The 23,433-nt window shown below is 54.1% G+C and overlaps 1 protein-coding gene across 1 annotated transcript; it reads left to right on the top strand.

Moving 5' to 3' along the window:
• Positions 1–262: 262 nt before the first annotated feature.
• Positions 263–22,871, top strand: Sdc1 (syndecan 1). The gene is made up of 5 exons (XM_041639442.1): positions 263–485; positions 18,764–18,845; positions 19,665–20,143; positions 20,600–20,735; positions 20,906–22,871. Exons 1-5 carry the CDS (start codon positions 420–422, stop codon positions 21,073–21,075), a joined length of 933 nt encoding a protein of 310 aa, XP_041495376.1. The 5' UTR covers positions 263–419; the 3' UTR covers positions 21,076–22,871.
• The last annotated feature ends 562 nt before the right edge of the window (positions 22,872–23,433 follow it).

Raw genomic sequence — 23,433 nt, 5'->3', positions numbered from 1 at the left:
GGAGTGGGGTGGGCTTCGATCCTAGGAGGCGTGGAAGGGGTGGGGCGCTCCAAGGGGGCGGGGCAGTCAAGAGGGCGGGGCCAAAGGGGTGGGGACTGGGGCTACCCAGGCCCGCGGAGCTGGGGGTGGGCGGCTAGTTTTTGCAACGGCCAGGAGCCTGTGGGTTTATTATAAGGCGGAGCTCGGCGGGAGAGGTGCGGGCCAGAGCAGACAGAGCCTGGCGCAAAGGAAGGGATCTGGCAGTTGGAAGCTGACTCCAGCCGGAGGAACCTGCAACCCTCGCTCAGGACAGCAGCGTGCTGGGCAGGCGTTCAGGACAGCAAAGCGCAGCGCAATCAGTAGAGCGGTCCCGCAGCTCCGCGCAACCCGCAACTCCGATCCGCGCAGCCTGCCGAGCTCCCGCCGCTGGTCTGGGAAGCATGAGGCGCGCGGCGCTCTGGCTCTGGCTCTGCGCGTTGGCGCTGCGCCTGCAGCCTGTCCTCCCGGTGAGTGTGGCCCGGGGCAGGGCTGGAAGGCGGCGGGAAGCCTGGACTCGCCACCCGCCGATGCCGTGCAGGCGGCGGCACGTGGAGGGGGAGGGGAGCGGGACTTCTTCCCGCGCTGCCTGGCGGATCCAGGGATGGTGAGCCCTTAAATAAGGACTCCTCTCCCAATTCCCTCCACGGTCCGTGGGTGCCGCGCGAGTCCCACAGCTTGTGGTAGGGGCTGGGGCGTCCCGCAGAGTGGAGCCTTCACTGGTTCCCGGCTCCCAGTTAAGTAAAATGACTCCACATGGGTCTGAGTCCGCCGGCCTGTGGCGGCGCCTGGAGTCACTCTCTCCCGTGGCTGTCTCGCTGGCCACCTCAGCGGCCTGGCCTCCGCCAGTGACCCGAAGGGATGCAGTGGCCATGGCCACAACGCCCTTTCCGCAGACCCTAATTCAAACCAGACTGCGTCGGCTGCGCCCCCAGCGCCGGGGAGCCCGGGCGCCCGGCCCTTTGCACCCGGACAAGTTTGGGCGCAGCAGAGCCGGCGTGGGAGCGGGAGGGGGCGGACGTGCGGGTTGCCGGAGGGACCGGGATCAGGACTGTGCGTGGGACACAGGAGGGTGGCGTGGGGCCCTTGAGTTTTTCTCTGGCTGTCCCAGGTGAGCTGGGCCGAGCCGGCAGTGGGAGACTCCGGGAAGTTGGCTTCACAACGCTAAAGATCCTAAGAACCTAACTTTGGGGTCGCTGAAGTTGTGCTGCCCCCCGGAGGGCCTCCTCCGCATGGCCGGCGCTGGGGACCCTCCCCGCGAGTGGACCCCGGTACGGCTCTTCCCCTCCCCCGACTCGGCTTTGTGCTGAAGCCGCGCGCAGGGAAGGCGGGTCCCTTGGCCCGCCCAGTAGGGCCGCGGGGAAAGAGGGACGAACGTGGAGCTGGCGATTGGTGGGGGGAGGCCTCTGAGTAGGATGCAGCCATCCACCTTTGGCGGGGGTCGGTCTCTCTAACGAGCGACTTGGCCGACAAAGAGCTTGTCGAGGGTCCCCAGAAAGTGCTCTCCCGCCCCAGACGCCGTCCGCTAGCCCGCCTTCCCCAACGGGGGCGCTTTGTTCTCAGCCCCTATAACCCTTCCCTGGGAACCGCCCCGCAGCGCCGGCCCTTGACGTGGGCTGGGTCCCGGGTCGCCGCCAGGTGTCAGCGCTGCCCGCCGGGTGTCCACGCCCCTAGCCCCCGCACCCACTATGGAGTACCGGGGGTCCTTTCGACTGGCCGGCTTGACCATCCCCCTGAGAGGCAGAGACGAGGTGCCGAGCCTCAGGCTTTATCCTTTCCGGAAGTGGCAGTCTCCCACCGCCACATCTGGTCTGCTTAACTTCGATAGTCCTGGCTAAGAGAGGCACGTGCACAGGGAGGGAGAGCTGAGCGCTGGTAGACACCCAGGTCGTGTGCATATCAAGTGGCACCTGGACACATCCCCGATCACTGCTAATGGGCATTGTCTTCGCCGCTTCCCAGGTGACTCCATCACTCTGGAGTCCGAGAGGACCTCGATACCTATCAAATTGCAAATGAGTTGGGGGGCTGTAGGGTGCTGAATCAAGGTTCTCAGGGAGGGATATGGTTTCCAAACTGAGTCTCCGTTGCACTCCCTGCTTTAAGGTCCAAGAAATTGCTCTTGAGGGTTGTGGTTTCTGTGGGACTCAGATCATGCCTGGAATCAAAGTTACCACTGTGGAGAAGAAAGTGGAGCCGCTTGGCTTGTCTCCCTGACCCGCCTGGCATTACCTCCTCCAGCCCGACTCTCCAGGCCCAATGTGAGGCCTCACTGGGGCAGTAGAGATGCTGTATTGCATTTCTTTGCAGCCAGGATCTGAAGAGGTGTCGATCGCTTTCCTGCTGTCTTTGGTGAGGCAGATATTCCTGTGAACTAGGGCCCTCAAGCTCCCGTTATCACGGCTGGGTAGGCAATTGGCAGCCGTTTCTCTATGGACTGTGTTTCCTTTCTGGCCTGGGAGCTTGAGCCCTCTAGGCAGACCCAAGGTGAGAGACCTCCAGACCTGGGAGGGCTTCCTGGAGGAAGGGTTTGAGCTGATTCTGAGCTCAGTCACTGTCTGAGCTTTGGGGACAGACTCCTACTTGAAGACAAGGGTGTACTCTTTGCTTCTTATTTTATAAAGTTGGGTTTGTTCTCTTCCATAAAAAACAAAAAACCATGTTGGGTTAGAAGTGGGTACGTAAGACTGAGGGCATTTCCAGAGCGTCCCCCCCCCCCCCAATAACGAAAGCAGTTGGGATTTGCTTTAAATGGAAGCAGATACCCAGAGGTTGCCAGAGATCTTGTCCCCTTCCGAGGGCTCCCTTAGCTCCTGTGGGAAGCAGGTCAGAACACCTCTGGGGACCAGTGAGTGGGACAGAGAGTGCCTGTTGGGTGTCTGCCTTTGAATGGGCCAGGGGAGTCTGCTGTGAACCACTCCCCAGAGACTGCAACAGGTTTGTCTAAACTGTCCCTCAGTGTGTGTGTCCCCAAGGTCTTTTGTTTCAGCTATGTAAGGAAAAAAAGTCACTCTGAAATAGTTCTTTGCTGTTTTTTCTTCTTTCTTTCCTTAATTATTTGGACTAGTAGAGACATTTCCCCTGAGGTCTGGCAGAGTGGGAGGGAGGGGGGGAGGATGGGCCCAGCCTTTGGAGGTGATGTCACTGCTGGCTTCAGCTCCCCAGAGAGGGTGGAGCTGGTTTTAGCCTACCTGTGGCTCCTGATGGGCCCCAGTAAAACCTCATTAACACACATTGGTGGGGAGCAGGGCCTGGAAAGAATGACAGGAAAACTTGGTTTTTGCAGTACTTTCTAGACGCCTCCATCCCCCCTCCTCCCAGAGCTGCAGCAGAATTTGGGATTCCTGAAATCCTCTGAGAATGTATCATCATGGTAGTCAGACGCTTTTCCCTGAGTTAAAATCGCCTCCTTACAAAGTATCCTTTTTTGTTGTTGTTTGGAGACAGGGTCTCGGTTATTGTAGCACTAGCCGCCCTGGAACTCACTGTTTAGACCAGGCTGTCCCGGAACTCACAGAGATCCACCTGCTTCTGACTCTTAAGTGCTGAATTTTTTTTGTTTGTTTGTTTTGTTTTGTTTTTCGAGACAGGGTTTCTCTGTAGCTTTGGTGCCTGTCCCGGAACTAGCTCTTGTAGACTAGGCTGGCCTCGAACTCCCAGAGATCCGCCTGCCTCTGCCTCCCGAGTGCTGGGATTAAAGGCGTGCTCCACCACCGCTTAAGTGCTGGATTTAAAGATGCATGCCACTACTTCCTGCTTTTACAAAGCATTCTTTCTTGGAGCAGAATTCTGAAACCCTTATTTCCTCTCCGTTATCCTCAACAATAAAAGGCTAGTTGTTTTTAATCCCTCATGATGCCAGGTCAAGCAGTCTCCTGGTTCTGTGCGGCTCTGCAGAACACGGTGTCCTCGTGCCTGATGGTCTTTACTCTTAACTGCCCCTTTCCTTCTTATACTCTGGTAGTGACACTGGTGTGCCCAAGCGCAAACACATTTTCTCTTCAATTCTGGTTTATTTTCTTTAGCAGGCCGAAAAACAAATCAGATTGGTTATAATTCTTACAAGAACAAAGGTCTCACCTTTGGGTGACTCTCAGGCTGTGTGAATTTGATACCCCTCATGGATCTCTGTTGAGGTCGCTGCAGTGTGGTGGTAGACTGGACAAAAGGGAGCTGTCACCCCTACAGTCTTGGACCTGGAGTGATGTGGAGGCACTAGCTAGGTGAAGGACTTAGGGACCTCCCTCAGTGAAGACGTGTACACAGTGCCAGGAAGCATCCGTGAGCATGAGCCCCGGTTCCCTAGACGCCTCTCCTCTTTGAGTTTTGGGCTCCAGCTACCTCGGACTAACAAGGCTAGCTCACTCTATGTGTTGATTAGCAAAGGCCTTTGTTTTTGTTTTGAGACCGATTCTCAACTCTGTGGCCTAGCCTGGCCTTGATGTCTTAGCCATTCTCCTGCCTCGACTTCCAAAGTGCTGACATGACACACATGAGCCCACCGTGCCTGGCTGGGACTCTTAGCTTTGGTCTTTTCCCCCCTTCTCTTCAGCGTATGTTTCTAGTCTGTGTTCTACACAGTTGAGCCCCCATGCTGTCTGGCAGGTCAGAAACAGCTTTGGATCAAGTAGCACCCCATACTGAAGCTCAACTCTGCCACTAATTTACTATGTAATCTTAAGTGACTCACTTTCCACTCTGCCCATCCTCGTCCGCAGGACAGACGTTGCCGTACCTGTTCTTTCTGCCCTCATTCTGTCATTTCCTCAGAGATGGTGTGAAAGTGCTGGTACTGAAAGTCCCGAGGAAAGACAGCTCTTGATACTAGTTAAGGTTACCTTTGATTGCGTGCTTGCTGCTTTTCCTCCTGTCCAGCTCAGTCTTTCCTCCTCAGCCTTTATGATCCACACCATCGCCTCATCTTTTGAATGGGGAAGAAACGGCTTAGAGAGGCCAGCCCTCCACAGAGAGGAAAGTGGCAGAAACAGGCCTTTTGGTATGAGGTTGCTTGTGTGTGCTTGCGTGTATATGTATACACTTAAGTATATGTATGATATAAATATGCTGTAGCGTTGTCAGTGCCTACAACCTCAAGACACCCTGCATATGAGGTCTGGCTGAGCCCTGTGAGGCCCTGCCTGGTGTTTCCAGGTCTTACTTGGTTGTGAGCACTTTGTGTAGAGGGGGCACTTGGCTGGACTGAGTTGGCCTACACTGTGCCTTTGGGCAAATCCTGGGTACTGGGCAATACCCTGGGCCTTGGTTGGGTGTACCTGATGGTTGCTTGGGTACAGGCAAGAGCTCTTCATAGAAAGGCAAGGTCAGGAGACAGCAGTGGAGTCCTGACAGTGGGCAATATGTACCCTAGGTTACACAAAGTTCACACGCTGTTGACTGAATGCCAAGGAGTCTGTCTGGGCAGGGCATGGAGGACACACAGATTTAGCAGAACCTTTGTAAGCCCTGGGGAGGTGGGTATCCTGGCCACAAGACTTCTGGCTCCTATGCTGCACACTCCTTCTGGCTCTCTCCAATGCCGGGGGTATGATAGGGGAGTGTTTTGGACATTAAGTTATGTCTAGTCTAGTCCCAAAGCTCACAGAACATACTGTTTCCTAGTTGCCTTTTTTTTTTTTTTTTGCCCCAATTCAATGATTTTGAAGTGCTGGGTTTGGAAATTCCCCTGAGAGCCTGCTTTAGTGCATGCAGAGGGAAGATACTGGAACAGGAAGTCTAGAAAGAGTGCTTTCACCTCCAGGACCTTGTGCCCTGGAGCAGAGTCAGCACGGTGTCATTTCCCTATTGGTTATTCCAGGAGAGACTGAGTGTTAGGTGGAAATGCACTTTCTAGAACCTTCTATCGAGAATGACAGGAGTACCGTGGCAAGTGCCAAAAGTGCATGGGTATTTGTCTTTTACCATAAGCAGATAGCTTCTGGTGCAGACTGTAGACACATGAGGTCCTTAGAGTGAGACCCCGAATTTGGTGCCATTTCAGCTCCAGAGGGACATTGGGGGTGGGGCTGGGCAGCCCGCTCGCTCTGGGATGGCTTGCTTTGTAGATACAAGATACTGCTGCCTGTTCTGTAGGAGCTTTCCAGATTACTCCCCATTGTTGATGCTGGGGAAGCCCTGGCAAGGGGTGGGTATTGGAAGAGGGGCGTCCCACCGCCATCTGTGTGCTGTGTGATTGGGGAGTCAGGAGGCCTGGTGAAGGCTGCAAGTGGAGGCAGGTTTCACATGACTGGGAAGAACTCAGGAGGAAGTCTTTGGACCACTGACAGGTGGGTGTGGTGGTGTTGGTCTTGGTGGTAGACTAACTCTCCTTTTAGAGATTTGCCTAGGAATCTTTCCTGCTGACTCTGGAACTCAGAGGCTTCCAGAGGTAGCTTTGCTGGGAGCCTCTCAAGGGTCTCAGACTGTCTCCTGGTGTTTGTGGCTTCGTGGGCTGCCTAATTATATAGAGAGGTTACGTTTCTCTGGCCTCCAGCCCTGGGAAAAGTTCTGCCCAGTGACTCACCTGAGGCCTGCAGCCGTGTGTGTGCTCAAGCACACAGGCATGCTCAGGGGCTGCAGCCATGCCTGCACAGCCCTGGCGGTCTCTTTCCACCAGGCTTTCCTTTGACTTCTTCAGCAGTGGTAGAAACATCTGGGAAACCTGGTCACCTCTTATTTGCAGCCCCCTCCTTTTCTGGGTGTCTTCCCCCTTCTGAACTGCGCATCTGATGTTCTTTGTATCCCTGGCTTAGAAACATGCAGAAATTATTCCTTTCTTTGTCCTAGCCTTGTCCCTGACTTCCTTGTGGTCCAGGTAAGTAGTTGACCCTCTGGGCCTGTGACATCTGCTCCAGGACCTCTTCCTTCCCACTCCTGCGTCTTTAAGAGTCATGCGCTAGCAGTGAGACCTTGTCTTGGGATAGGTAAAGGTGGCCCTGCAGGACCTCCCAGACTGCTTTTGCTCTGTCCTTATTCCTTCTGGGGACTCATCAGAGACAGCTGGCTGCTCCAGGGGTCTCAGGAGAGACCACTCTGGAAACAGAGGTGAGGCAGGTTTTCAGATCTGTGCCCTTGGCATTCATTGTGGGAACTAGAGTGGATGAAGCCCTCTGGGCCAGGTCAGACTGGGGGTGGAGGCCAGGTGCTGTTCTCTGCACCCACACCCAGGCACCCTGGCATCCTGGCATCCTCCCCAAGGTCCGCTCATCAGCAGGAACGAAAGCTGTGCCGGGCAGGTTGGGGCAGTGGGCAGGTGGGCGTGTTTATCACTGCGCTCATCAGCTGAGTCACGATGCCCCATGAATCCTCCCTGGAGACTCACCCAATCCACCTTGACCCACTGGCGCCCACTGGCATGAGGTGGGGTGGGGCAGGGCAGTGAGACAAGACAGGCCTCGGGGGGCCGAGAGGCAAAGGGGAATTCATTGTCTTCGGGTGTTCATGACCTATCCTGGCTGTGTCACGGGGCTTGTGGGCGTCTCAGGTGCCACCTGGGTCTCTGCTGCCCTAGGAGGATTCTGCCTGAAATGCCAACCTGGCTAGAATACCTGTTGGGGGTACCCAGGGAATGCACCAAGGGAGAGTGCCCGTCTGTGGAGTAGACCCACCATAGTAGACCAGAGACAGTGGTGAAGGGCATTCGAGACTCAGCCCTCTCCTGGGTCTCCCTGGCCAGCTGGAGGGTTTTATCTCAGAGTTTCACAAGCCCTCATAAGATCTACTTGGGAGCCTAGACTACAAAGCAGACTTCGTTCATGCTTTTAGACTTGCCAGCGTTTTGGCTATGGAGAGTGCTTGGGGAGGGTCTCGTAGATGGGGCGTCAGGAAATACAAGATGGCCTTGTGCCTCTGTCTCCAAGGATGGTAAGAGAAGCCTTCCAGTACAATGACAGGGACGAGATACCTTTATCTTTCCCACTTAGGTCTATCCCAGATTTTTATGTGGCCACAGAGGCCCCGTTCTGTCTCATGGAAGGGCAGGAACTGGGCCTGATGCCTGGATCTGCTCACCTATAGCCATTGGGCAAACCAGGGGAGGGGGACCCAGAACTGGAAGGCTGAGAACACTAGTCATGGGGTCCTAGGATGGGGCTTCTTTGGGGGAACTTGGGGACTGATGTCTACCAGTGGCATCCAGTGTGTGCTGGTCCTTGGTTGCCATACAGCAGTGGCTAAGGATGTTCCTGGGGCTTCACTGGTTGGGGACATGATTGTATCGGAGGGGCACAGAGTAATGCTAAGGTATTCTCTGCAGCAGCCCTTGGCCTCGCTGCTGACCCGGAAGCACTCAGACCTTGGAGGTCCAGGTTCCTAGGAGAGTTCCAGGTGGATATGGGGGTCAGGTTTGGGCTCGCAGGGCCCCAGGCTGTAGAGTGTCTAAGGAGCCTCCAAGACCGTTGTGGGAGCGTGGAGGCTGACGTCATTTCAGCTTCTCCCAGAGAAAACTGAGGGGTGTGGTACAGTGTTCCCAGGATGGCATGTTGGGGAGTGATGGGGCCCTTGTTTCCGGGCCCTAGGTTTGGTCTGTGGGCTGTGTGGTCTCCCCTACCTCCCTGCCCTTGCACTCTGAAGGGCATTCCAAGTAGGCACCGCATTCCCTCTGTTCCCCCACCCCCAGGAGGAGGCTGGCCTGGATTGTAACTTCCTAGAAGTGGTCCTGAGGACTCCATTGGTGGATCTGAGGCAGGACAGGACAGGCATCCACTGGACTCACCGGCCATCTGTCTTTCCACAGAAGTCTGGGTCTGCCTACCTTTGGGTGTCCAAGCTCACTCGTATCTCCGGGGCTTGAATAAGGGGCTCCTGGAGGATTAGCTGGCTTCTTCACCCAGGGTAGGTTAGAGAGAAGTGTAGGGTAGAATCTGGCCCACCCGGACTACATCCTGCCTTTTTTGGTTCCTATGCCATCTTGCACATAATTCTGCTACGCCTCAGTTTTCACACTCGTGAAATGGGGTCATACTATCCTGCCTGGAAGGACTTTTGAATATGTGAAGTGGTTGGCATTCTCTGTCGTCTGGCAGGGGCTCAGACTATATAGGAGTACTGAGTATGGGCTACACCAGCGGCTGTGCCCACGTAGGAGAGTGTAGAGTCTCCTTCATGTGAATGACCCTCCTGATCTTGCCCCGGGAGTGTTATTGTCACAGGGTCTGCAAACACGGCTTTTGTCCTTCCTCAGAAGCCCAAACCTTTTCTGACAGTCCAGACTTTCGTCTTCACTGAGTCTCTCTATGAGGCTGGGCCCTGATGTGAGCTGCATGGGCTGGGCTATCAAAGGTGGAGGAAATGGGGGAAACACAGGCACCAGGGAACGGTTAGCGGGAGACTTGGGGGAACAGGGTTCCAGTTGTAGGGAGCTGTAGGTTACCTTGAGAGGAAGCAGGTTTTCTTTAGACGCTAACACACTGGGCCAGAGTGCAAAGTGGGTGGAGGCCCTTGCCCTGAGCCCACTCAGTGCTGGTGAGGGCTGCTCTTCTGTGGAGTAGGGCTCTGGGCTGCGTTGTGATGATGACTGGGGTCTGGCGAAGCAAATCTGCCTGGCCTTTCTTCACGCTGACGAGTGACTGTCCCCTTTGCCTCAGTGTCCACACTGTGTAAGGTGGGCACAGCACGAGGGCCCGAAAGTGGCTTTAAAGACAGGTTAGCTCATTGAGGGAAAGTGCTCAAACCGGTACCCCACGTGTTACTCAAGAAAGAGTGTCTGCTGATGACTGATTTCCTAAAGTCTCGATTTGCTTCTGTGCCTCATGTGACCCCCAACAGCCTGGGTCACGTGCCGGCTACAGCCTGGGTCAGGTCCTTAGTTTCTCCCACCCACTGCTGGCCCCAGGACCTAGGTAGCTGAAGGCTGCCCCCATATTCCCTGTTAGTCACCTTTGTGACTGTGTGCTTGTGCGAGCCTCCAGCCTCTCCAGGCTGTGAGGTGTCAGCGAAAGGGCCTAGGGTGTTTTGTTCCTGTGGGGCTGGGGCTGGTCCAGGAACTGAGGAACCCACCCACCCTTTCAGCCACAGGCTCCTCTCAGACTAGCCCACCCTGCCATGGGACCCCTCCCAGAGTGCTCTGCCTTCTGCTTGCTTCCCTGTGGCTTTGGTGTCTTTTCTGTCTGAATTGTACTTTTCATACGTGAGAGGGGGAAGGCACAGACATCTTGTAGTTCAAGAGGGAAGGGGAATGTAATATATTTCCTGGGTGTTTCCGTCACCTGCCTCCTGACAAAGGCTATAAAGACGTTTGCTCTTGGTCCCTTCTAGTCTCCCTTTGATAATCTTTTTCGGTTACAGCTTCTACCCATCTGTAGAACCCCAGTTCCCGAATCGGCCCCTCCCCCATAGGAAACTGATTGTTCTAATGTGAATGACTAGTACCCCTTAGTCCCTCCCACGGGCATTTTAATTTTTTCGGGAGGGCATTGCACAACTGCAGGGACTCAAGAAGAGAGATTTGGTGGTTAGAGTTGGAGTCGCTTCCCCAGCCTCCCAGCTGGAGCCCTGGCTGCTGCAGGTGTGTCAAGTGTCTGTGTCTCTGAAACCCAAGGACACTTTATTTAGCCAGTTCAGGGGTCAAAGGGCCAGAGAAGTCCAGGAGGCACCGGTGTCGGGTCCCCATGCCCCTCTGAGTCTATAATCAGCTAGGTAGCAGTTTTTGGGGGTGCTGGCAGCCTAGAGGTGATCATGGTGAGGGTTCCTGCACTGCTCTCTATCCTCCAGACTCGTCAGTCATCTCCAGTCCCTTGGCCCTGGCCAGCAAGATGTGCCCAAGGGAAGCCGAGAGGACCCAGTTTCTCTTTAGGTAGCCTGGGGTCAGGACGATGGTGGGGGTGGGGTGGGGGACAGTGCAAATGCCTTGGCTGCCCCTTTCCTCCACACAGTCTGCTACCCAGAGATCCTTTGATTCCAGTCCTCTCCAGCAGCCTCCTGGGCCTGCTCTTTGGAAGTGGCAAGAGATGACATCAAGTCACTGTGTCCAGTGTCCCTGCCCTCCACCTAACCACCACTGTTGGATGTCATGTTTGTGGTCTGCTGCCTGTCACTTCAGTCACGATGGTGTCTGGTTGACCCTTGAGAATGACCTGACCCGCCCAGCCGGAGAACATTTAGTATACAAGTCGTAGGCTGGACCCTGGAAGCCCTCTTGCTAGTGTTCTGTCAAATCCCTGTGGTATATGGATGGGTAGCCGAGTCAGGTTTGTTCCAAGAAAGGAGAGCCCAAATTATAAGACAACTTTTTTTCTTTTTTCTTTTTTTCTTCCTTTTTCTTTTTTTTTTTTCTGGAACTAGCTCTTGTAGACCAGGCTGGCCTCGAACTCATAGAGATCCGCCTGCCTCTGCCTCCCTAGTGCTGGAAAGGCATGCGCCACCACCTGGCTAAGACATCTTTTTTTGCTATTTTGGGTTTTCTCATTTTCTCTAAGCATATCCAGCTAGTCAGGGCCCAAGGGCTTGAAGAGAGGTGGTGGCCGTCAGGAGTGGGGTTCTGTCTGGCTCCCTCCAGGAGCAGTATCTGGTAAGAGGCTAGCTGGGCCTTCGCCAGGTGCCCTTGCTCTACACTGACTGAAATCTCGCCCTGCCTGTCCTAGCTGGGTTCTGGCACGAGGGACCTGTGGAGGAACTGGTCTTCCAGTCCCAGCGCCACACCCAGATCTCAGCTGAGCCTGCTCAGAGGCTAGTCCTGGCATGTGGACTGTAGGGCAGGTGCCAGCCACACAGGGAGGTGTGGGCATCAGGGTGTTCGAATGACACTGACCTATTGTGGGTCCCGAGATTGGAGGTATGGTACAGGGAAGGGGCCTAGTGCTGGGAGACTTGGCTCTGGCATTGACCTTGGTTTGCCCTCTGATGTTACACTAAAGGGAGATGCTGACCAAGAGGGGTTATTGCAACCGTGAAAGGATACTGTCTTTGCACTCTACCCATTCCCAGGAGTCGCATGACACGCACAGGGTGACTGGCAGGTGTAGAGCAGCGATGGGGATTGCTGAGGTGGGGGAATGTGTGTGCACCCAGGGGATCCTGGGAAATCGGTTCTGTCTGTGGAAATGCTGCCAGGGTCTGGGCCATGGAGGTGCTTCGGGGTCCTGTGCTGCCTAGTGAGGCAGCTGATACTCCTCTTCACCTGCCTGTCCTCACCTTGGCTCCACCCTGGGTTGGGCCTCTCCCTCCCTCCCTACTGGGTCACCAGTCACCTTCTCTGCAGGTCCCAGCTTGACTGTTGGTGGAGAGACAGAAAGCTGATAAATCATCGTGCCTGTCAGCCGGAAATTTGGGTGTTGCCTCAAGGCACCAGTGGGGGCCCTCCCTCCTGGAGGTGGCTTTAGGAGGGGCAGGGAGGGGGGTTCTGGATCTTGAGGCTTCCCTATCGTTTCTTAGGTCCCTGAGAGAGAAGTGAGAGACTGGGTATCACCTCAGCATGAAACTCTGGCCTCTAATCCTCACACATTGTCCAGCATGACCCGTGAGGTCCTTAAAAGAATTCAGGATTATCCAAACAAGCCACGTTATTCCCTACCCACACAGTGGGTCCGGAGACACACAGGGAGTTTCTCAGACACCCAGCGTGGGAGTAGTTGAGCTAGGACTGTCCCAGAGACCCTCGTTGGAGATGTTTTGGGACAATCCACCCTATCGCTACATGCTCCCAGCACTTCATCTAGGACTGAGGAAAAGGTGACCGTGGGAAGGGGAACAGCCAAGACCCCAGGCTGAGGACTACCAGGATAGGAGGGAATTTTAGCCATGTTCTTTCTTGTCTGCTCTACCCTTCTGGAGAAACATTGCACCTTGTAGCACAGCTGCCCCCGAGGCCCATCTTTTACCTTTGGGGCACCCTGGGATAGCTCAGTGTCGCTAGCATCTTCCCACTGATGTCGGTCACATTGCACTATGGGGCAGCTAGGGTGAGGGTGTTGGGCTAGGAAGTCAGCTGCTTGGGAAAAACAAGGTTGTTCCTGGTTGGCCCTGGCAGGAAGGAGGTCCTTGCTTTCCTTGGTGAGTTCAAGGGCCTTTGGAAGATCGAATGTTCCCTCAGCTCCTTGGTGAAGTAACTCCTTGCACCACGGTGTTTGATGGCTGAGAGTGAAGACATCCGAAGTAAAGAATAATCTGGAGCCTTCCCAGGTTGCTTTGCTCCTGGCTCCGACTTACTGACTCTCTTGCCCACTTGGTGCCTTGTCTTTGAACACTGAGTTCAGTCAGAGAACTGGAGTTGAGGTCTTGCCTCCCTCAGCTCCTGGCCACGCACCTGTACCTGGACCCTTGTCTCAGATGACTGCTCTCGGAGTACAATCTGACATTGTGGTAGTTCTTGGGGTCCCTGAAGACAGGTGGTGGTTTGGATGTCGTTCTCTGGTCATGTGTCCAGTTGCACAGAGGGAGGTGAAATCTAGAATTCTGTATAGCTCAGAATCCTCAGCACCCCAGAGCTGTGAATTCTGTGGGGAGAGGACTTCCTCATAGCTCTTATTTCCTTAGGTCTAACCAAGACACTGGGGCAGGGGTAGATCTCTTGTATACCGTGAACCTGCTTGAAGCCTCCTGGGGTGCTGGTTATGGCGTGGAGTCTTGGCTGGATGAGAGTGAAAGGTGTTTATCCTGGTGTGCCCGTGGGGCCCGTGTATCCCTGCCCTTCTCAGCGGTGCGTGTTGATTGGACGGAGATCGTGTGACTGGAGCCTGGGCTTCTGGAACAGGTGTGGAGGCCCCAGACTAGCTGGGATCCAGGCTGCCTGGGAATGGCTGTGACCCAACTGCTTTGATAACAGCGGCCCTTTGTCACTGGCTGTCGTGACTAATGGGGCTTGTTGATTCAGTGACTAGGCTCCCACCCACGGAAGCTGGGCTTCTGTCATGGCACCAGGCAGCCACAGACAACCCATAGTTCTCCCTCCCTTTCCCACTCCGTGACCAGACATTCCCAGCACTGCCCAAGTGAACTGTCTTATTCTCTACTGGGGCTCTTCCTATCCCAGCCCCTGAGGCTTCTCCTTCCTGAAGCCCCTGTGGTGAGGCACTGGGTCTGTGCCCGGAGCTCTGTTGGGGCCAAGCCCAGTCTATTCCTTCACTTGTTTATACCTTCAAGTTCCGAGGTGATGGTTACAGAGTTTTGAAGTTACATTTTAATAGCAAAATTCTGTGACCTTAAAATTTTTCTTTTCTCACATCCCATTTTGTGTGTGTGCCTGTGTGTGTGTGTGTGTGTGTGTGTGTGTGTGTGTGTGCAGACATGCATGTGGAGGGAGGTCAGAGGGCAACTTGGGAAAGTCAGTTCTTTCCCCCTACCATGTGGGTCCTGGGGATGGAACTTGGGTTGTCAGGCATGGAGGTGAGTGATTTACCCTTAAAACACAAAGTATCCAGCCCTATGGAGTCAGTAATGCTTTGTAAGGCCGTGTGATTTAGGTACCACTGGTGCGGTGGTAATACCTTAGGGCACTGATTGGAAGCCACGGATACCGTTGTACCTGGTGGATGGGGGCCAGATGGGCATCCTCTCCAAAAGTCCATAATCCCTGAGCCTCTCAGAGACACCCAGTTTGTACTGTGCTTTGGGGCACAGCTGAGGTGGATTCATACTCAAGATGCCACGACAAAGTGCTGGAAGCCAGACTTCCCTCAGCCCTAAGCTGCCAGAACATAGGACTCCATCAGACTGCAGTGCCGGCCACTGAGGGTGGCCTTCCTTCTTGTCGGTGTGGGTGTGGGAGCTGGCAGGAAGTGACTCCGTTAAGCATCCCAGCCAGCCTTCTGCCCACAGCTCCCAACATGCTCTTCGGCAAAGGCTTGCAACTGGAGGTGAACTCTCTCCTGTACCTTGTCCTGACACACGTTGAGTCAGGACCTAGTGTGTGCCTGGTACCCACCTGGGTTGCTAGGCAGGGCTAAGCCCACATCTTGCTTCCTGGTGGTCCAGCTGTGGTTAAGAAACTGAGGCCATTTTGCTTGAAGCAGATGGATTCAGCCAGGGGAGGTTGGTCTTAGGCCTGGGGGTGGGGAAGAGAGAATTGTTCTGTACGGTGTGGGGACACTGGCCTAGATGGCCTTGGGTAGGTCCTTCACCCTGGGAGGGGCTGTTTCTTATCTGTCAGAGATGGTAATCTCAGGTGGACCTGGAGGAGCTGCTGGGGAGAGGTGTTGGAACCAGAGAGTGCTGGAAATTCTCTTCAGCTGGAGGGAAAACTGAGGCCTTTGCCTTTTTTTTTTTCCTGCACTGGGTCCCTGACTTGGTTATCTCAAGAGGGTCCTTACTACACAGCCCCAAGGGATGCCCGAAGCAGATGTCTACGCCCCACGTTTCTGCCCTCCGAACCTCTAACTTTGAGTTTTCAAATAAGGCAGCTTCCAGGCTCTTTGCTTCAGTGGGAGGGAGCTAAGTGGCCCTGAGTTTCATGGCCCAGACCACGAAATTTTTTCTTACAATGAGGTCCCTGCTATATTTTCTTTGAAAGTTTCGTGTGTGTGTGTGTGTGTGTGTGTGTGTGTGTGTGTGCGTGTGCGTGCGCGCGCGCGTGTGTATGTCTCTACACACCTGTGTCCATGTGTGGTGTACATATACCTCAACAGGCATGTGGAAAAGGTCAGGCAAACCTACAGGTATAGGAATCTTTTCCTGTTTTCAGTTGAGTCCCAGGATCAAAGTCGGGTCACCCTTACCTGCTGAGCCATCTGAACGGCTGATTTTTTTTTTTTTTTTTTTTTTTTTTTTTGAGGCCCACAGAGGAGAAAGATAAGACTGACTTGCCTTTACCTCCCTGAGTGAGCAGCAAGAGATGGGAGACTCAATGGGAGTTTCTTTATCCCTAGACATCCCTAACAGTCTGGAGGAATCCAGGTCAGAAGCCATACTGGGGAGGGCCCTTATGAGCCCTCAAGAACACAACAGGCTTCTTAATGGTACCTGAAGTTACATCGAAAACTCCAGTCAGCTGGAACTAGGGGAATCAGGGTTCAGACCACCTCCTCCCCACCTCCCACCCTGATTTCTTCACCGGCCGAGATTTTTTTTCTTCCCTCCCTTGTGATACCACTATGAAGGTCCCAGCTGAGGGTGGAGATGGGGCAGTCAGGGAATTGCTCCTCTTCCCTTAGCAGAGGACAGGGGGTTATAGGATGGGGTTACCCCACCACCATCACCCATTCCCTGACCTGAACCTGGTTTGCTGGTTTCGGTAGAGATTTGCTTTAGAAGCTTGTTGTGTAAACACGATCATAGTGTTGGATAAACTCAGCAAAGTCAGGGGGAACAGATTGCTTCCCTGTGAAGAGCCCGCGTTATCTAGCTCTAAGAGAAGCCCTCCCTTTTGGGAAATTGCTGGCTTTGGGGACTTCTCTATGGAGGGAGGAGGCTAACTGCCTTATGTCTGTCTGGACCCCACCCCAGTATACATTCACAGCCTTAGCTACCTCACGTTGAATAAGGTCCGCACCCCTGGTTGTGACTTAGGCTGCCCTAGTTCGATCCAGGACCTCTGACCTATCTCCAGTTCTCCCTCCCACAGAGGGAGTCCATGGGTTAGGAGAGGGTGGAGTTGGGGCCTAGAATGAGGAAGAAGTTTTAATCTTGGGGTCTGTTCCCATCTGGAGGGCGCTGTTCTCGAAGGAGGCAGTCACAGAGATGGCTACCACGGGAATGTGGGGTACCACCTGGAGTAGCATAGGCGTGGTGTGGGTGGACATGTGAGGGGGTGGACTCTCAACTGACCTATGGATGGGTCCAAATGAACGTCGTCTACTGCAGTGGGTTCTCAACCTGTGGGTCGCAACCCCTTTGGAGTCACAGACCAGCTGTTCCCATTACGATCCGTAACAGTAATGCAATTATAGTTATGAAGCGGCAGCGAAATAATTTTATGGGCGGGGTCATCACAGCATGAGGAACTGTATTAAAGCATCACAGCATTGTGCTGTCGCTGCTCATTGGAGCTGAACCCCAGTGAATCAATTCTTTGAAGTTGGGCCTGTCTAAGCTCAAAACCTTTGTCCCAAGGGAGGAGAGCATGCTTTTGCTTTGTGCTTCTAAAGGAAGTTCGGTATCACTAGCAGCTTCTGCACACACTAAACTGCCCTCAGTAGCCTGTAGGGCTTACACAGCTTCTCCCATTTCCCCAACAGCCATGCCTGACTCTTTCTGCTCTGTTCTATTCATGAGTGAGGCCAATAGGGCTCTCTGGGTCCTGCCAAGCTTCCTGGACCAAGGTGACCCTGTTTCCTCAGTGCTAGCTTCAGCTGCACCCCTCTGGATGTTCTGTAGAGGCTTAGTGAACCGGCTCTCTCCTGCCTCCTCGTCTCTTGAAATTCCATCTTGATCCTATGCCCTCTTGTTCATACAAGCCTCCTGGCACCGGGAGTGGCCACAGACCCCAGAGTCCCTCACCACAAGTCAGGCAGCTCTCACTCGTTGCTTAGAACAACGGGCACAAACACTTGTTACCTACCAAGGCTGTGTGTTCCTCATATAGAAATTCTGTGACCCTTTTGTAGTGCAGACGTTAACGCTGGCATCCATTTTACAGGTGGGGAAACTGAGGCCGTAAGATGCCTAGTGACATTCTTAAGGCCACTCAGCTGGTGAATGACAGAGGTCAGGGGGTCTCAGGGGCCTTTAGTTGAACAATGCACTTCTTTTTCTGTTTTATTGAGACAAGAGTCTCTCTATGTAGCCCTGGCTGGCCCAGAAGGCATGTAGACGAGGCTGGCCTCAAATTTGCTGCAATCTTTTATGTCAGGATTGTAGGCATGCACCACTCCTCCCAGCTGTTCTATTTTTTTCTTTTTTACTCCATTCTTTGTTCTGGTCTGTGCTGGCGCCCTTGAAAGATGGTCTGTACTGAGCTGGGTTATTTGGGCTCCCACGTCTCACCTACTTACCTGGGCCTTCTGTACCTGGTGTCCTGGAACCAGTGCTGGGAGCAGTCATGGGCCTGACTCTCTGCCCCTTTCCCAGCCTGCCTAGCTGGGGGCCGTGTTCCACATCCCCCATCCCTGCTCAAGTCCTGTGGGATTGTGTTTGCGCTCCACCACCTGCAGCCCCTTGGAGCTGGAGCCGGCAAGGCAGGCCACATTCCTGCAGCTGCTGTTGCCAAGGAGAGCCCATCCCAGGCCTACCGCCCATTCACTGGAGCCTCCAGAATGCAGGAGTCTTTTCAGATTAGCGTTCACTGTCCCTGGCCCAAAGGGCACCCCGGCCTTTTTTCACTAACAAGACCAGGATACAGTCCTTCCTGTGGTTGAGAAAACGGTCCTTGTGACCAGGCCTGGAGCCACCCTGTGAGGGCAGAGCTGCCTCAGCACAGACAACTCCGCCATGCCAGGCCTGGCCCCGCTTCTCATTCTTGAGGCTTCTGCGCCCACACCCCAGGGTCTAGCTTAACTGGATGCTGGTTTTCTAAGTATAAATTGTTTCTGGAGGGATTGTGAAAGTTCCCCACTGGTGGCCCCCAAGTATGATTCTCAGGGTGGGATCACCCTATGACCTTCACAGGGACTGCAGTTTGTGTTCCCTAGTTGGGTCCCCTGACTAGACAGAGTACCCTGGGGTCCCCATACTTGCCCCTCTGCCTGGCACCAGGTTAGGTCGCTATAGCATCGGGGATATGAGTAGGACCAGGGGCTTCCCAGAGCTGAGAGCTGCATGCAGTGGGTTCCTGCAGGTGTAACTGGGATGGTTGGCTGAGCCTGTTCGGCTGCCCAAGACGGGAGCTCAGTGATTTGGGGCATTGGCCAAGCTTCATCTCAACCCCCTTTTTGATCTTTTCTAGCAAATCGTGGCTGTAAACGTACCTCCTGAAGATCAGGATGGCTCTGGGGACGACTCTGACAACTTCTCTGGCTCGGGCGCAGGTAAGGTGGACCCAGAACCCTGAGATGGCTAAAGTGTGTGAGCAGGCAATCACTTAGCTTTAGTGAGCCCCCTTCCTTCCCCATCCCGCCCTTAGCCATCGGAGTCAGAGGGACAGTGCCCCAGGGAAGAAGCTGGTGTCCAGCTGCTCACAGTTTAGCTAAGGGGAACCCCCACAGAAAGAAGTGAAGTGGCTCCAAGATGCCATAGGCAGCATCTAGAGACAACCCTTGGAGAAGGTGTTTGACTCCATTGAGCCTTGGTGTTTCCATCTGTGATATGGGAATACTTTGACCCACAGGCTCTTGGGAGCTGCAGGTAGCACAGAGTCTGCTGTCTATAGGATTGCCCTCACTTCCTGTCCTTGATTCCATCTGTCTAGGGGAAGAGAAGGCTTTTTGTTACAGCTAGCCTAAGAGGTCTCCCAGTACTGAGGTGGGGAGTATTGAAAAGGGAAGTCGGAGTAGCAGTGGGAAGCAAACCAGAGCAAAGGGCTGGGAGATAAGAGATAAGATGTAGCCATGTGTTCCTGGGCCTTTGGGGAAGAGGGCAGGGTAGATGAGTGTCCTGGTTTAGGGTCCTATCATCTATGATGCCATAGCCCATTCTCCCAGCAGAGCCCCTTCCCAGATTCCTTGTCTCTTCCTCACAGCTGAGAGAGCAGGCTGCAAAAGTGCATCTTTTGTGGCCTTGTTTTCAGAGTTCTGCCTTGGCTAGTTCACCCTGGAGGACTCAGGCCCCCGTCTCCTCTTAGCATGAACTTGTCAGGCTTGACACTCGGGGACCTCCCTGCCCTGACACCCCCACTTCTGGCCCTGTAGGTGCTTTGCCAGACGTCACTTTGCCGCGGCAGACTTCTCCCAGTTTGAAGGATGTGTGGCTCCTGACAGCCACACCCGCAGCACCAGAGCCCACCAGCAGGATTGCCGAGGCTGCCTTCACCTCCATCCTGTCAACTGTAGAGAAGCCTGAGGAGGGAGAGCCAGTGCTTGAGGCAGTGGACACTGGCCTCACCGCTCAGGACAAGGAAATGGAGGTCACCACCAAGCCCAGGGAGACCACACAACTCCCAATCACCCAACGGGTCTCAACAGTCAGAGCCACCACAGTCCAGGCTGTCACATCTCATCCCCACAGAGATGTGCAACCTGGCCTCCATGAGACCTTGGTTCCCACAGCACCTGGCCAGCCTGACCACCAACCTCCAAGTGCGACAGAAGGAGGTACTTCTGTCGTCAAAGAAGTTGTCGAGGATGGAGCTACCAATCAACTTCCTACAGGGGAGGGCTCTGGCGAGCAGGTGAGTGACTTTGTATTTCCTGGGTGGCCACTAGTACCTGGCATCTGGCATCTTTCATCCTAATGTCCTTTGCCCGTTAAAGCATATTGTAGTCTTGGCCACAGTGATGGAGTAACAGGGTTCCACCTTCCTCCTGCCCTGAACAAACTGATTACAAGATTAGCAGGAGGCTCCTTAGATATCACTCAAGAGCTAGCCACCCAACGTTACACCAGGATGACTTTTCTCTCTTAGAGCATCCTGGGATTTTCATACAGAAATGGGTGTTTTGTGTCACTCAGGGTGGTGTCTGTGCCAAGGTCCCGAGTGTGATTGCATTCTATGACAGATGGTGGCATAGGTTGGATGTGTCTGATGTGGGGTGGGAGGGGAACCCCAACAGGGCATGGCAGTGCTCCAGGTTGCTATTGTGTCAATGGCTCCAGCCCGACCTGATCCCAGCTTGGCCTCCTGCAGGACTTCACCTTTGAAACATCTGGGGAGAACACAGCTGTGGCGGCCATAGAGCCTGACCAACGGAATCAGCAGCCAGTGGATGAAGGAGCCACAGGTGCCTCTCAGGGCCTTTTGGACAGGAAGGAAGTGCTGGGAGGTGAGTCTTTCTTTTGAGTAGGTAAGAGAAGGCAGGCTGTGGCTCTGTGGTAGTGCGGGGTACAGCCATCCTTGGCTATGGGGTGGAAGGAGAAGGCGTGAGTATGGCCCAGGCCGTTTCCCGTGTTGTCCATAGCTGCTCAACTGAGCCAGCCTCTGTCCACTCCCTAGGTGTCATCGCCGGAGGCTTGGTGGGGCTCATCTTTGCCGTGTGCCTGGTGGCTTTCATGCTGTACCGGATGAAGAAGAAGGACGAAGGCAGCTACTCCTTGGAGGAACCCAAACAAGCCAATGGCGGCGCCTACCAGAAACCCACCAAACAGGAAGAGTTCTACGCCTGATGGAGGAATGGTTCTCCCCCCGCCCCTGCCACTCACTAGGCTCCCACTCGCCTCTTCTGTGAAAAACTTAAGGCACTGGCCTCCCCAACACTGTGTCGCCTCCTCAGCACCCAGACCCTTCCAGCTGGTCCTGCCCGAGCAGTCCCAGGGTGTGCTGGGAATTCATTCTACTTCTTTGACTTCTGCCTAGAAGCTTGGGCGCAAAGGGTTTCTTGCATCTGACCTTTCTACCACAGCCACGCCAGATGTCCACTATTCTGACTTGGTTTCTCCAAACGGGAGGAGACCCAGCTCTGGAGAGAAAGGGGACCCAACTGCTTTGGACCTAGGTGGCCTATTACGGCTGGAGGATCCGAGGGACAGGAGAGGGGCTTCGGTTGATATGCCATAGCACTTACCCGTAGAAACCGCTATTGTTGGCCATGCTGTGGTAGGGGACGGAGTTCGGGGCTCCTTGGAATTCACTTCACGTTGTGGGGAAGCCTACTTTAGATATCAACTCGTTTTTGCACATGTTTTCTCTAGTTTCTCTGTTCAGAACCCCAGTAGGCTTTACTTCTGGGGTAAGGCAAGTCAATCGACTGTCCCTCACCTCGCTTCCCTAATCTACATTCGGGAGACAGCATCGGGGTCATTCAGACTTTTTCGTTTTTATTTTTAAACCTAGAAGAACCAAATCCAGATGCCAAAATGTAGGCTTGGTTTGTGTGTTGTCTCTTAAGTTTGTCGCTCATGCGTGCAACAGGGTATGTATGAACTATCTGTTTGGTGGTCCGTAAGTAGGCTGGGTAGTCCAGGATGCCATGGGGTAGCCACCTCTTGACCAGTCATGCCTGTGTGCATGAACTCAGGGCCATGGCCTGGGCCACTGCAACATTGGACGAGCCTGTGTGAGAACTTAACTCCTAGAGCACAGTCGAGGGATGGAGGGGAGAGAAGACTGAAGTGGGGGAGGGGTGCCGAGGGTGTCTAAGACTCTCCCATCTTTGGTACCATCTCTGGTCACCTTTCTCCTGGAAGTTGACAAGGCGCATCTTGAGTATGGCTGGCACTGGCTCCTCCATCGAGAACCAAGTTCACCTTCAGCCCCTGTGGCCCTGCCCCAGGCTGGAGTCAGAAATCCTTCCCAAAGAGCAAGAGTCTTTGCTTTTGGCAAAACGCTACTTAATCCAATGGGTTCTGTACAGTAGATTTTGCAGATGTAATAAACTTTAATATAAAGGAGTCCTATGAACTCTATTGCTTTTGCTTCTTCTCTGGGCTGGTGGTGTAGACGTAGCCAGCCTTTTCTCAGACCCTGGCAGCTCAGGGAAGCTTGGCTCAAGGCTATGTGCCTCCAATCTCTGAGAGGTAGGATCCTGGGTCCAGGATTCCTCTGATTTTTTGTTTTTGTTTTTGTTCTTTTGGTCAAACTTCTTTTGGAAGTTGGTAGGATCAGCCAAGGTTTTACAGGGCCTGATGTCCGCTCTTCTGAATGGTTTAAGTAGCCAGGACTCTAGCGTAACCTGACCTAGGGTCACGCTTGGTTTGCAGAGCAGACACCTGGGACAGGCTTCCTCCCACGTGTTTGCTGGGGCACTTCCGAGGACTCCTCGCTCAACGATGTTCCAGCTGCTGGCGAGGCTGCTCGGGGGCTCAGTTAGACAAAAGACCTGTTCCCTCTGTTTCGTTCCAGAACTTGTTGCCAGAACGTAATGGCTGGATGTGATGTGGGGTGGGGGTGGGGTCAGACCGGAGACAGCGCTCAGCTGAGAGCTTGAGAGACAGTGCCCAAGCCCCAGGCTGGGCTCGTTCGTGTAATTGCAATAAATGGTACGTGTCCATTTGGACAGCAGACTCTTTGGTGGTTGTGGAGTCTCTTCTTGTTTCGGCCATGTCCTGCTCGGTCTGGATTTTGGAATGGGAGTTTAACTGACCTGGGTTCTGGGCTTGGTACCAAATAGCAACAGTTTCTGCTGTCCTCTCTCAGGCCCCAGGGCAGGACTTTGGGCTCACCTTCTCCCAGGACTCCCGGCTTTGCACCTGTCCAGCTCTCTAAGTGTGTCGCACCAGCTCCAGCTGGATTATCCCGTCCCCTGGGGTCATGAGCACTCTGCTGTCGCTGAGTTTCAGGGTTTGCTGTTTGTTCTGTTTGCTCATTGTGCAACTCTTAAAACACTCTCACTGGCAAATGGTCTTATGGGGTAAAGGTTTGCAAGTATTGTCTGTACATTGGGAAGAAGTGACGGCGAAAAACCGGCAAATTGAGAAAACACAGAACACTGAGGAGCCCCCCTCCCAGATTATGGGGCAGCTAGCTATCTCCTCTCAGTCTCATCTGGTCCTCGGTGATGCAGGGCAGGAGGAACTGTACCTGTT

This window comes from Microtus oregoni, unplaced genomic scaffold (genome assembly GCF_018167655.1).
Source record: "Microtus oregoni isolate MIOR12 unplaced genomic scaffold, Mior012 000058F_ref0000040, whole genome shotgun sequence".
In the NCBI taxonomy this organism is placed as follows: domain Eukaryota; kingdom Metazoa; phylum Chordata; class Mammalia; order Rodentia; family Cricetidae; genus Microtus; species Microtus oregoni.
The sequence above is the reverse complement of the archived record's forward strand: the minus strand, read 5'-3'. Positions and strand labels throughout refer to the sequence as shown.